This window comes from Anser brachyrhynchus (assembly GCF_964034855.1).
Source record: "Anser brachyrhynchus genome assembly, chromosome: 2".
Classification (NCBI taxonomy): Eukaryota; Metazoa; Chordata; class Aves; order Anseriformes; family Anatidae; genus Anser; species Anser brachyrhynchus.
Window position 1 is genome coordinate 35,232,910 of NC_137695.1, and position 12,778 is coordinate 35,245,687.

The 12,778-nt window shown below is 40.7% G+C and overlaps 1 protein-coding gene and 1 long non-coding RNA gene across 3 annotated transcripts; one reads left to right on the forward strand and one right to left on the reverse strand.

Annotated features, from left to right (window-relative positions):
• Window positions 1-6,806: 6,806 nt before the first annotated feature.
• Window positions 6,807-8,173, reverse strand: CYCS (cytochrome c, somatic). 2 transcript variants are annotated; one of them, XM_080582692.1, is made up of 3 exons: window positions 8,041-8,173; window positions 7,400-7,576; window positions 6,807-7,224 (listed from the first exon to the last, which is right to left on the reverse strand). In XM_080582692.1, exons 2-3 carry the CDS (start codon window positions 7,566-7,568, stop codon window positions 7,076-7,078), a joined length of 318 nt encoding a protein of 105 aa, XP_080438818.1. In that variant the 5' UTR covers window positions 7,569-7,576; window positions 8,041-8,173; the 3' UTR covers window positions 6,807-7,075. The 2 variants fall into 2 exon arrangements, with proteins under 2 accessions (XP_080438818.1, XP_080438817.1); XM_080582691.1 differs by lacking the exon at window positions 8,041-8,173 and adding an exon at window positions 7,920-8,040.
• A 72-nt stretch (window positions 8,174-8,245) lies between these two features.
• Window positions 8,246-11,187, forward strand: LOC308190893. The gene is made up of 3 exons (XR_013947557.1): window positions 8,246-8,428; window positions 9,391-10,188; window positions 10,668-11,187. It is a non-coding gene; the product is annotated as an uncharacterized lncRNA (long non-coding RNA).
• The last annotated feature ends 1,591 nt before the right edge of the window (window positions 11,188-12,778 follow it).

Genomic DNA, 12,778 nt, shown 5'->3' on the forward strand with positions numbered 1-12,778 from the left:
TTCCTGGTGTGGAAGTATCTTCCGACTGCAAAGCCCTCCCTTTGGATTGCTTCATTCTTTGGGGAGTAGTTTCTGATGTGTCATCGGCATGCTGGTGTGGAGAGAGATGTCATCTTTCTGAGAACTCAGAATGACAGCACACACTCGTATGAACTAAATTTGTAATGTCTGATCGCACAGCTTCTGATAGAGTTAGGCACTGAAAAACAAGCTTAACTTGCAACATACACATAGAGCTAATTTGAGATTTGAGCACTCACGGGTGCTCAAAGCCTTGTAGGTTTAAGTCTTTGAGTATTGCAAAAGCTGATGCCATCTTTTATGCAAAAGAATAGAAGGGATTCCTGACTGGGTCTCGTATTCAAAATCTTTAGTTGCAATCAAATACAGCTTGATATGAAGAAAAACATGGTCTTGAAGTAGCAAAGGCATCATATTTGGGCATGTGCTAGAAAAGTGATACCAATAGTTTACTTAACGAAGCTGAGCACCCTAGCTAATTAAAATTTTGACTCAAGGTTGCATGTGTTAGTTTTCCTAGGACCTTAAATTGTAACAACACTAGTATTTACTTGTATACTTGTATTATAAAATATATCATGGTTTTCTGAGCAATTTGAGTCTATCATCAAATACCATTCGTAGAACAGTATGAAAAAGAGAATAAAAAAAAACATTTCTACTAACAAAAGTCGATATGTTTCTACCTAACTACATTTTTACTAACAAAAGTTGACATGTTCCTACCTAACTGCTAGTGGAGGAACTGTATTACAGCCTGTCTATGCATTTCAGGCATAGTACTTCAACTGATGATATCAATGTGAGCTCCACAATAGGAACAAAGCCAGAGTATCCATTAGAGATCCCCACTTTAGATTAAGATTTTCTTAATAGTCAGAAAGAAACATTATCCTTTCTAACTGAATATTTTACCATTTGAGTAAGTTGAAATTTAATATAGGCTACTTCAAACTTGAGCTTGCCTGATGAAATATGAAACATGAATCAGTTTAAGAATTCAGAAGACCCGACGATTATTGTAGGCATACCAATGCTTTCGGCTGTACTAGTCACCTCCAGCTCTTTTTGCTGAGCGCTTCCAGTAAAACTGCCTTTTGTACAAATGAATGTTGTCTTTCCAGCTGTCTAAGGTTTGTTCAAAATTACCGTCAAGTGCACTTATGATTTTCTTCTGCTTTTTATTTAGTACATTGGCTCCCTCTTCTGTTCATTTGGTGTAAACAACAAACTGATCTAGTTAGAAGTGTCAGCACTTCATGTGATTGCTTGTTGGAAGCGTGTTTCTGAGACTCTCAAGAAAAGATTATTTCCCAGGTATTCCTGTGAAGGACACAACCCTTGTTCAATACTTAAGAATAGCTGGGTCAAAAAGAGAGGTGTATACAAAGTAATAAGATAAAATACCACGGTGTGAAGGACTGTTAAAAAGTGAAGCCTTTTTTTTTCCCCTCATTCACCAGAAAAGATTTTAAATAATGAAAAAGGCAATGAAATAAGTGTTTTTGAGTAAAGTGATTATCTGTAAACTTAAAAAAACCCAATCCACTACAGAGTTAAGAGATGTGCAATTTAAAGTGTCCATTTGAATGGTAAAGTACCTGCAGTTCAGCCAATATGAGTATAAAATATAACAGTAGTGAGTAAAATAAAGAAGAGAAAGACTGAATGGGTAAGCTAACCAATGAAAATTTGTACATGAGAATCAGAATTAAAATTAGTTACTACAGCAAAAATCTGTAAAGTTGAAAATGTGGTACCCTCCCTTAAAAATAGAATTGAGAAGAACTTCAGTTTTAATATCAATAGCAGGTAAGCTGACAAAATAATTGGAAATAAAATGTCAAAGTCCCATAAAAAACACGGTATGATATGGAAAAGTCTGATTTCTGTTGTACAAGGACAGGCTGAGAGAGCTGGGCCTGTTTAGCATGGAAAAGAGAAGACTGAGGGGAGACCTCATTAATGTACATAAATGTCTGAGGGGAGGGTGTTGAGAGGATGGAGCCCGTCTCTTTTCAGTTGTGCCCAGCGACAGGACAAGAGGCAACGGGCACAAACTGAAGCACAGGAGTTTCCATCTGAGTATGAGGGGGCACTTCCTTACTGTGAGGGTGACAGAGCACTGGCACAGGTTGCCCAGAGAGGCTGTGGAGTCTCCTTCTCTGAAGATATTCAAAACCCGCTTGGATGTCATCCTGCACAATGTGCTTTAGGTGATCCTGCTCAGCAGGGGGGTTGGACTAGATCACAGAATCACAGAATCATCTAGGTTGGAAGAGACCTCCAAGATCACCCAGTCCAACCTCTGACCTAACACTAACAAGCCCTCCACTAAACCATATCACTAAGGGCTATATCTAAATGTCTCTTAAAGACCTCCAGGGATGGTGACTCAACCACTTCCCTGGGCAGCCCTTTCCAATGCCTAACAACCCTTTCGGTAAAGAAGTTCTTCCTAATATCCAACCTAAACCTCCCCTGGCACAACTTTAGCCCATTCCCCCTCGTCGTGTCACCAGGCACGTGGGAGAACAGACCAACCCCCACCTCGCTACAGCCTCCTTTAAGGTACCTGTAGAGAGCGATAAGGTTGCCCCTGAGCCTCCTCTTCTCCAGGCTGAACAACCCCAGCTCCCTCAGCCGCTCCTCGTAAGACTTGTTCTCCAGTTGATGATCTTCAGAGGTCCCTGCCAACCTCGACCATCCTGTGTTTGTGTGTTTCTGTGAAAGGCTGGTTCCCGTCAACGTAGGCACCGTCCTGCAATGGAATCTGAGTAAGGGCACCAGGCTCTTAATGATACTGGTGACACATAGGTGACACCAATGGTATTTTTTTATTTTTTATTTTTTAATTCATTGTATGTGGGGCATTTCTCCTATTTGTCTGAAAGTACTACATATCAGGGAAAGCTGAGCAAAACTACTGGTCAGCTCCCAGGCTGCAGCTCACAGTAAGAAAAAAAAAAAGTGCAGCCAAAAGTCATGTAAAACTACCAGCTTGAGTTAGCTGCATTAGCTTAGAACTAAAAAAGGCCAATAAAAGACATTACCACAGATTAAGAACCATCAGACATCTTAAAAGAATTTGTCATCAAGTAATCATGACTGACTGGGGGCATGAGTAGTGAATTTCTGCAGGGTACCATAAAGACGAGAACGCTCTTTGATGCTTCCTTTCAATAGCTTTTGGGTGCCTATGACCAACAGACTGGCAGTGTGGTGAGATGAGGACAGCACAGTCTAACATACAAAAATGTGTTTCAGAGACCTGGATGATAAGGAAAGGGAAGATGCATTTGGAAAACGTGTGATTGGGAACAAGGCAGGGGTTCACATTGCCTAAGCAAACACTGTCCTGCAGCAGAAAGCTCCAGTGAACCCTGTTAGTGAGATGTAAAACCACTAGAGTGGTTTGACTTCTGATTGACTTCTGATCTCCACTGCCAGGTTATTTTTATACAAGGCTGTTTAAAATTAAATGCATAAACAACCCGGAAAGAACACTACTTCTTCCCTGCTCCAAGGTATGTGTTTTGAATGCTCTTCTATAGTTAGCTCCTCCTTGCTCATTTTCTTTCTGGCTCTGCTTTTGCATAATGACAGTTCTAGAAGAAGTACAGAATATCTTTGTCCTATTGCATGTTCAGCTTGGTGGTTGAAGCAGTCTTCTAGAAATCTAGGAATGTAAATTGGCATCCTGTCACCAAAACAAATGTAATCCAAGTCCCTCACCTCCTGTGAGACCTCTCACCAGAAATTAATTATTCAAAAGGTGACCGTCATGCTTTTTCTATTTCAGATTAAAAGAGTAATTGTGGAAAAAGACATGCAAGTACTTACATGCAAGCTCTGAATCATGAGCAGATGGATGTAACCATCTGGAGTCCTGACTCAGCCGTTACAGCATTGGAAATGGACAGGATTTCACACCCTTTCCCAGGGTTAGCATTTCTTCTTGCTAGCTCGGGGCTGCTCCCCTCTCGGAATAACCTGGTTTTCAGGACATCAGTTTTAAACCGTTCAACTCATCCTACATGTAGCAACACAGAATTTTGTTGGCTTTGGTCCTGGAAGATTTTTGGATGTTTTTTACATGTGTTTTAGATAAAGGCAAATGGCTAGTTGTAATCCAGAAAATTTTATTGGCCTTTGATATATACGAGAGACTAGAATATCTAATAGTTCCTTTACTATTACAAGTTCAATTTCTGTTCTCCCCTGTAAGAGAAGCCCAATGTATCCATGTATTTGTTTTGGACCACTGATATTGTAACACACACTATAAAAAAGTGTATTTTAAAATTTTACCTTTTGTCTAGTCATTATTGACAATCTTAATGCATCTGCATAACTACACGTGAAAACATTGCCAGATCAGTTTCAAAGGCATGCCCCATCAAATATGTAACCTGCAGCCAAGAACGATATTTATGGGGTTAAGCAATGTTTGGCAATGGTGCTTTGACTCCTTAATTTGGAACTATTAAGAAACTACTGAAATGTCACATTTAGACTGGTAGCATTATCAAAAAGCAAAACACTACACCTGCTGCTTCATAAAACAAAGGCAAGCCTCACTCCTCCTATTCTGTAAAACTTGAAATCAAAGAACTCAAGTATGATTCCACAACCCATTTGGATCTCTCCCCCAAAAAACAAAATCATACTTACATTCATATTAACCTCAATGAGTGACAATCTAACATTCTTCCTTTTGATAATTTTAATTTGCAGAGCCACTTGTAGAAATACTGTGCAGCGTGCCCGTCCAACTGTATTAGATGGAACGGATGCTAGCTATTTACTACAACAAAGCTTGTGAACTCTTGCTAACCAGCGCTGTATGCATAGAGAGCAAGATGAAATTTTAGAAGTGACGAAGGTTTCCTCCAAAATGCAAATAAGGATGCATCACCCGTCTAGAATGAAAAAGTTGTTTTCTCCCCCTCCAGTGGTATGTATGAGCTTGCACTGCCTCCTATAGAAAGGCCTCCAAAATGCAGACAGATAGAACCAAACAAGTTAAACTGTGTACAATTACCTTTGATCAAAGGATCACTGCTTTCTCCTGAAGGTTTTCCAATTACATAACTTTATTCTTGTAAATTGTTGCTTGTGCAGACTTAAATGCCACCTTACTGCAAAATCCTCTCTAGTCTGTTTCTTTTCCAGCCTAACTAGGGAAGAACAGCTTGAAAAAAAAAAAAAAGTCTTTTGTCATTTCATAAAGGTGCTGATGGAACAGAAAGCTTCACAACACTCTTTATGCAAAGCATCTTAATCATTTCAGAATGCTGCAGAGCTGGGTAAGGTTACCTTCTGCACCTAGGGCTGCTCCATGAGGATTTTGGCATGGTGAAAGCTGTTGAGTTCTGCATAGCCATAAAGGTGCCACAATAAACGCTACTTCTGAAAAATCTGATAGTAATTAACTACAGCTTGAGCATCTCTCTGAACAAGGTTTTGTGAGGAAACTGATGTTGGTTAATATTAGGTCTGCCTTCCTATTTGCAGGAAGCACTACTTGTGCATTCAGTTTTAAAAAGTCACAAAACATACAGTAATACTAACAAAATGTCTCAGTGGTTAATCTTAATTCTTGTCGTGTACTGTGACTAACAGCCCTTCAAAACTTGATTGTTAAGCACGCTGTTCTACCTGACGTAACTCAGAAATATCAATTCTGCAGCACACCTACAGCTTTCATGCTATTTTGAGTTTTCCACCCCATCCACTTTGGGAAGTGCAACAAAAGTAGTGTTAAAAAACAGGTAGGATAGCCTAGCTGTGCTGGTTCTAGTTTGAAATACTTTCAAACTTTGCCACACAGAGTACTTTTCACACTAGCTCCATTAGCATTTACTTTTTTCATGCTGAGCTTTTTCTTGTCTTGTAATGACAAAGCCAGACACCCAACTTTCCTCTTTGCCCCCACTGTTTCTCACTTAATTTCAGACACATACAGCAAACAAAACTTTCAATACTTTTAATTTATCAGATTGATCACTCCAAGTTGTGCCTTACTGTTGATACACAGTAAATACATTCAGCTGAACAATTCACTTAATTTGAAAAAAATGCAGTTAGAATGCTAGAATACTGCTTTACACATGAAACAGAACCTTCTGTAGTGATATAGGCTCCAGGCAGGCACAGAGGAAGACTGTTTCCTTTTAGTCTACCACTGCATTTATTCCTGTACCTCTTCATCAGAAGTTGCTTTTAACAGTAGATTTTAGGTTAGCGCTTCTGCTGAAATAAGATTTTGTTAACTCTCAACTTGGTCTTTAGTGATTATCTTTCCAGAACATCATGTTTTTCTTTCATTACACTACAAATTGCTGTTTTCTGAAGACTTACTGAACACATGGTTTCAATAACATTTACAAAAATGAAGAGGTTTCTGGAGTTATACTCTACTGGTGCATGCAATTGTCAAAGTCCAGATAAATCAAGTAACATGCTTCCCCTAGATAAAAGTGCCTGAGCACAGTTACCATTTCACAATTAGTAAGAAAGTGAAATTGTATTCTTATTCCAAGCTTTAGACAGACTAATATATAACATAACACCTTGTACTGATCAAACTTAGAAAAATATTTTTTAATTATTTTTTTTTTTAAGCAAATCTTTAAAGTAATGTCACAGACTTATGGTGGAAGATGCCAAGGCCCATCCTCCTTTTTCATCTGGAAAAGTTAGGCTGCCAAACCTGTTATACTATTAACAATTACTCATTCAATGCTTTTTTTTTTTAAACAATGAAGAGGCCAGAGGTGTTGTTTTGTTGTTTTTTTTTTAATTCCATGATCAAGAATGACTGAACATTATATTCATTTAAATCAATCCAATTACATAGTTTCCATAAGTTAGTGGCTGCCAAACAAGCGTGTAGTCCAGCATCCCACCATGAGCAACGTTATCTGATGGGTAAGACCAATTTTAAGGTTAGACATGGTACATGTAAAAATAGAATGTTTAAAAACCAATCTTGTCACAGATATTTCCATTGCCATCTCCTTTGTGAAATAAATAAGGCAGCAGATAACTTCTACTTCGCAGTGGCATCTTTGAGATATGCTATTAAGTCTGCTCTCTCGGACTTCTTCTTAATACCCGCGAAAATCATCTTTGTTCCTGGGATATACTTCTTTGGATTTTCCAAATACTCCATCAGAGTATCCTCACCCCAGGTGATACCTGGAAAGAAGAAAAAATTTGTTTGGAGCTGTCAAAAGTGACACACATTTCTTTCCTTGTCCTCTATGTTATTTTACTTTCTGACAGATACTTAAAACTTTGATACTTCTAAGACTATCATCAAGAACTGAACGTTTTTGCCCCCAGTAACCCAGAGAAGCACCTTTACGCTTACCTTTATTCTTATTAGCATCTGTGTACGAGAAGCCCTCAGCCTGCCCAGTCTTGCGCCCAAACAGGCCGTGTAGGTTGGGTCCGGTCTTGTGCTTGCCTCCCTTCTCAACCGTATGGCACTGGGAGCATTTCTGCACGAAGATCTTCTTGCCCTTCTCGACGTCCCCCATCTTCAGCGCTAGAGCGGGAACACACGGAGAGGTCAGCGCGCCAACACCAAGGTCAATTCCCCCACGGGGGCTCTGCCGGGACCCGTGCTGGCTCCCAACACCACATCCGCGGCCCGCGCACCCAGGAACTGCCCTGAACGCCTACACTCCAGCGGCACCCGCTGGGTTTGAACGTTACACACAGCCAGACCCCCCCGGCCCGGCCCGGCCCGGCCCTAACGGTCCTTAACGGTCCCGCCGGGACACGGCAGCGCCCAGGCCCAGGCCCAGGCTCCAGCCCCAGCGGCAGGAAGCGGAGCCCAGGCCCGCCAAGCCTAGACCCATGCCCCCCGCAGGCCGCGGCCCCCGCACCTGCCCCGCCGCCACCGCCTTTCCCCGGCCGCCCCGCACCGCCCGGCGTCTGCCCAAGGACACGCCGGACTCCGCCCTATGTAACCCGGTGTCGGTGCAGCCAAACCGCGCCGCAACCTACCGCCCGCCCACTCTGGCGCGCTAGCCAATCAGAGCCCCCTATCGGCTTCTGATTGGTTAGAACGCCTGTCTGTCAATGTTAATGTCGCGGCGCCGCAGGCTAGCGAGATAGGTTGCGGCAGGCGGGCTGCCTCGCGCTTCCTGCGGAAGGCGCCGTGCGGAGCGCTGTGACGTAACGGGCGGGGAAAGGGGGCAGGCGCACGGCGCATGCGCACAGCGGAAAGCGAAGCAAAGGTCGCGCGGCGCCCCGAGCGCGTGGTCAGGGCGGCCCCGGGGGGCAGTGGCCGTGACGTAACGGCCGGCCCCGCCCCTCGGTTGCCAAGGGGAAGGGACCCCAAGAGAGGCATGGGGAGCGCCTCAGTGCGCTGCGGGGCGTGCACGAGCATACAGTAATTGTACAAGCAAATTATCGCGCCTCGTTTGATGGGGGCACGTTTTTATCCGCTACTTGTCATGCCTGGAGCATCACACATGATTTTGTCCACTTTCTAGCGTTTTACCGCTCAGCACATACTAAATACACGTACACCACGTCAGTCTGCTGCAAAGCTTTAGCAATTAACGGTGTCCTCAACTGTAAACTTACCATAATGAAACTCATTTGCTTATGATGTAGTTAAATTCATTGCTCTGTTGGGAGCAGGGTAACGTAACACGTGCAAGGGAATCACCTTAAAACGGCATCTTGACTTCTCCTGTTGCTAAACTCAGATCTCAAACCAGGCTCCCAGGGTTATGAGGTTGACTGAAAATATGCTAACTTAAATTTAAAGACACCGTCTTTTAGACGATAAAGACATTACTTTATTTGCCATTTGGTTTTTAACCTTCATACTGCACTTGACTCACGTTTTTAGACTTTTTATCATTGTTGCAAGCACCATAGACTGTATTTTTTTTTGATAAGGGTTGTGTGTCTCATATGACTTCAGGTGTCAGATGTATGTAACTTAATACCACAAGACTCCTGGCGTGATCCCTGGCCTCTTTTATCTTTAAAAGAGAAAGAGCAGAAAGTGCCTTTTAAGCTGCTTTAAGAAATCACAGTGGTGTAAATTCTTAAGCTTCTTTAAGCACTTGATGTGGTCTGATGCAAGCTTCTTTAAGGACTTGATGTGCGCTAATTACTGACATCAATTCAAAAGATTTCCTTTTGTTCATAGAATGCATACTTCAGGCATCTCTAATTGCCTTCATTTCTTTTAGTTTTTGGTGTCTAAAAATGTGTACTCCATACTAGGCATTGCATGTTGAGCTTCACAGTTACCCCTTGTGATGCATGTGGAAGGACATTGTAGCAATTTTCTTTTCTTTCCTTTTTTTTAATATTTTTTTATTTTTTTTTCCTCAGGTAAGCTGTTTTTGAAAACTGTGGCTTGACTGAAGACAGTTGAATCTGGTTTTGTTAAATATATGAAATAATGAAATGCTCTCGGGGAAGATACTGAACCTGGGAGGCTTTCAGTGCTAAAGGTGGATATACCAAAGATCAGTCTGTAAAATGAACTCTTATTTTCTTATAAAAGTTCATTTCTTATCTTCTAATATCTGCCTTACACCTGACCACACAGATGCTGCTGTGTGAGTGACTGCCCGCTGCTTTGATGCAGTACCATTCTGTGAAGGTGTAAATATTACAAAATGGAATATTCATGGGTTTGCATACTGTATTGTTTGTAGAAGTTATATTGTAGGACAGAATATATTGTGGGATATCTAGAGGCAATGCAGAAGACAAAGTCAGGGCTTTTGCGGCTTTGCATTGCAGGAGTAAACTAAATTGACTCATTTGACTCATTTTGAATGCACAATTACTTTCCCATGTATTAAAATTAATTGAAATGTTTGCTTTGATGTGGTTTGCCTGGAACGTTTGCGTTTTAGTCTGTCAGTTATTCCCTGTGGTTACACCTGAAATGCCTTTGTATTTGTACTACTTCAGATCATTATAAACTAGAACAACGGTTCTTTTGCAGCCAAAATTATTGCTATGAAATTCTGTCCTGAAGGAAAGAAAGATAAACCAAATATGCACTGAAGTCTAGTATTAAAGAAAATGGAGCAAAACAGCCAACCGGTTCTCTTAAGAGGTACACTGCAGATAATAGAAGAAAGAAGGCCTTACAGGACTAGGCTGGAACTTGGGAAAGTATGGTTTATTTTTCAGTTTTGTGATAAACTTCTTGTGTGGTCTTCGATAAATATGTTATAACCAGTTCCTTGTATTGACATCATTCAGTGTTGGTGGGTCAGCGATTTGTGCCGTCATCACAGTAGTGTGCACTGGTTTTAAGACATATCTGTACCCTGAGTCATAAATCTTGCCAGGTCACAAAACAATACTGGCTACTTTGTACTGTTAGGATTTATTATTATTTTAGGCTGTTCAGAGGACCTGGATTGTTTTGTCTTTGCTTTTTAAATCGCTCAGAGTATCTCTCTGCATAATTTTCCAAAGCCTGGTTTAACAACATGAAAAAGCAAATCTGGTCCGGGTTTGAAAAATTCTTCAAAAATATTCTGCAGTGGCCAACGTGTGCTCTGAGGGTTACTTTTCAACACTGTTAGGGTACAAGTCCTGTCATTTGAAATATACTGATGACCTTATATTTATTGTGTCTTTCACAGGAAATTCAGATGGAAGACAGGAACCTGTTCAGCTGTACCCCATACGGGTGAGGGACAAAAACGGAAGACACAAGAGTGAATGAAAACTCCTGATAAAAGCTGTGCCTGTAATGTTTGTTGCTTGCTGCATTGTACACAGTCTGAGATGTAGAGGGCAAATGAACTACTGTTTGGACTAGCTGGAAAGGCAGTGTCATCTCTGAGATACTGCAATTGCTAAAGGTCTACGTATTAGGCTCCTTCTTAAGACAAAGCTAAATATGTGCATAATATATACTATTGTGTAACATTTTTATCAAATGAGTCCTGGTTGTATTTTAAGTTCTGGTTATAGTCATTTCTTGTGGCAGCGTATTTTTGCTTTGTGCGGTTGTCTTAACATTGTTTTCTGTTTTGTTTTTTTTACTTTGTAAATGACGTGCATTATTTAACTGAATATCTGGATTGCATTCGATGCATGTTTTCCATTATTGGAAAGACAAAAAGTATTGTCAAAATAAAAATAACTGCTGCTGTATTGTCACATGCCCATGCTATGAAGATAAAAATGTTTGGGAGCGGTATATAGAAATGTTTTCTGCACCTAAGGATGCAGAGTGCAGTTGATGGATTTGATCTTAGCAGATGAAGGCAGAGCTTACAGTTCTTTTTATATCTGCTGTTCCTCTGGTTTTATAGAGTCAATTTTTTAGATGCAACTATGTGACATTAGGGGAGAGAGAAGGAGTATCCCACTATAAGAGCTTTCAGGTGTACGGAGAGGCTGAAAATTGCCAGGCCAGGGTATTGTTTTCGAATCCAGTTAAGCGCAGGCCACCGTGCACACCACTGTGATAAGTTATCAAAAAACCGAATGGGCCAAGTGTGATTGAATTAACATTTAAACAAATACACCTTTAAAGTGGGACATAGCACACTTCTGACCGCGGGGCAGAAAACAGGTAACGCAGGCAGAGAGAGGCCAGCCAATCCAGGCAACGCGCAAAGCAGAGCGGGCAGCTGGAAAATTGCCAACATATTTCCTAGCTGAATCAATCGCACAACCATTATAATGCAATGACTTAATGACTGTTAAATTTACTGATGAGTTTAACAGGTGTGAAAATATTGAAGTACTTTGTCATCTCTTTCACGCCGCAGATTTATATTACAAGCATGGGTATGCATTTTATAGCCATTTAGTAGAGTCTCCAGGACTGGGGCAGGTAGAAATCTCTGTGTCATTCCCAGCCTGTGGGGAGCTGGGTAGATTAAGAAGATCCGGGATAAAGAGTCACTCTTCATCAACTTAAAATGGTCACAGAGCTCTGACTGTGAATGTTAACTCAAGTAGACTGCTTCACTCAAGCATTTTTTCTAGTACCTGCTTACACACTGATAGAGGTTGAGTTACCTATAGAGTGACTGAAGAGTATAACGAGGTCTTGGACCTCAACATAACATAGGCAGAAGCATGGAATACAACTGCTCTGTTATAAGTTTTTAGTTTGAAGCAAGAAAAACAGCAGTGATGTCTGGTCAGGATGAGCATAGAGGAGTAGTGGGTACAAAACATAAATGCATAAAGTCAGGTAATTTGTAATGGAGCATGGAACAGCAGAAGAGGACTTCCACATGCAAGAGTTGTCACAGGATAGGACTGAATCAATTTCTGTTATAGTATGAGAAAAGTCATCCAAAATCCTTGCAAACCAGTTCACATAGTGAAAGTAGCATAAAAACGTAGATGATTTAAGATAGTGATTAGAAAAAAAAAAAAAGGAAAAAAAAAGAATATTTCTGGACTCAAGTCCAAAATTACTTAATTTAACTCACAGGGACTTTCAAATATCAGAGATTCAGGACCTAGCAATTTGTCAGAAGTTTAGCTTTTCTTAAAAACAGGTGTTTTTTTTTTTTTTTTTTGTTTTTTTTTTTGTTTTTTTTTTTTAGGTTTTGGAAAATAACTTTAAAATTAAGGGCTACTGAATTAAAAGACAAATGAAAGGGTGTCCTTTTTTTGAAGTCTATTATGTTTTAACTTTAAATGTAATCTGATGTTATTGTGTAGTTTGATAGGGTTTACTGGAAAGCTTAGACTAAAAGAGGTATAATAAATGTCCTTGAGCATT

Coding starts and splice junctions, on each gene's coding strand:
- CYCS (XM_080582692.1), bottom strand. CDS start 7,568: ATGGGGGACGTCGAGAAGGGCAAGAAGATCTTCGTGCAGAAATGCTCC. Junction 7,225..7,399: donor AGATGCTAATAAGAATAAAG/GTAAGCGTAAAG, acceptor TCTTCTTTCCAG/GTATCACCTGGGGTGAGGAT.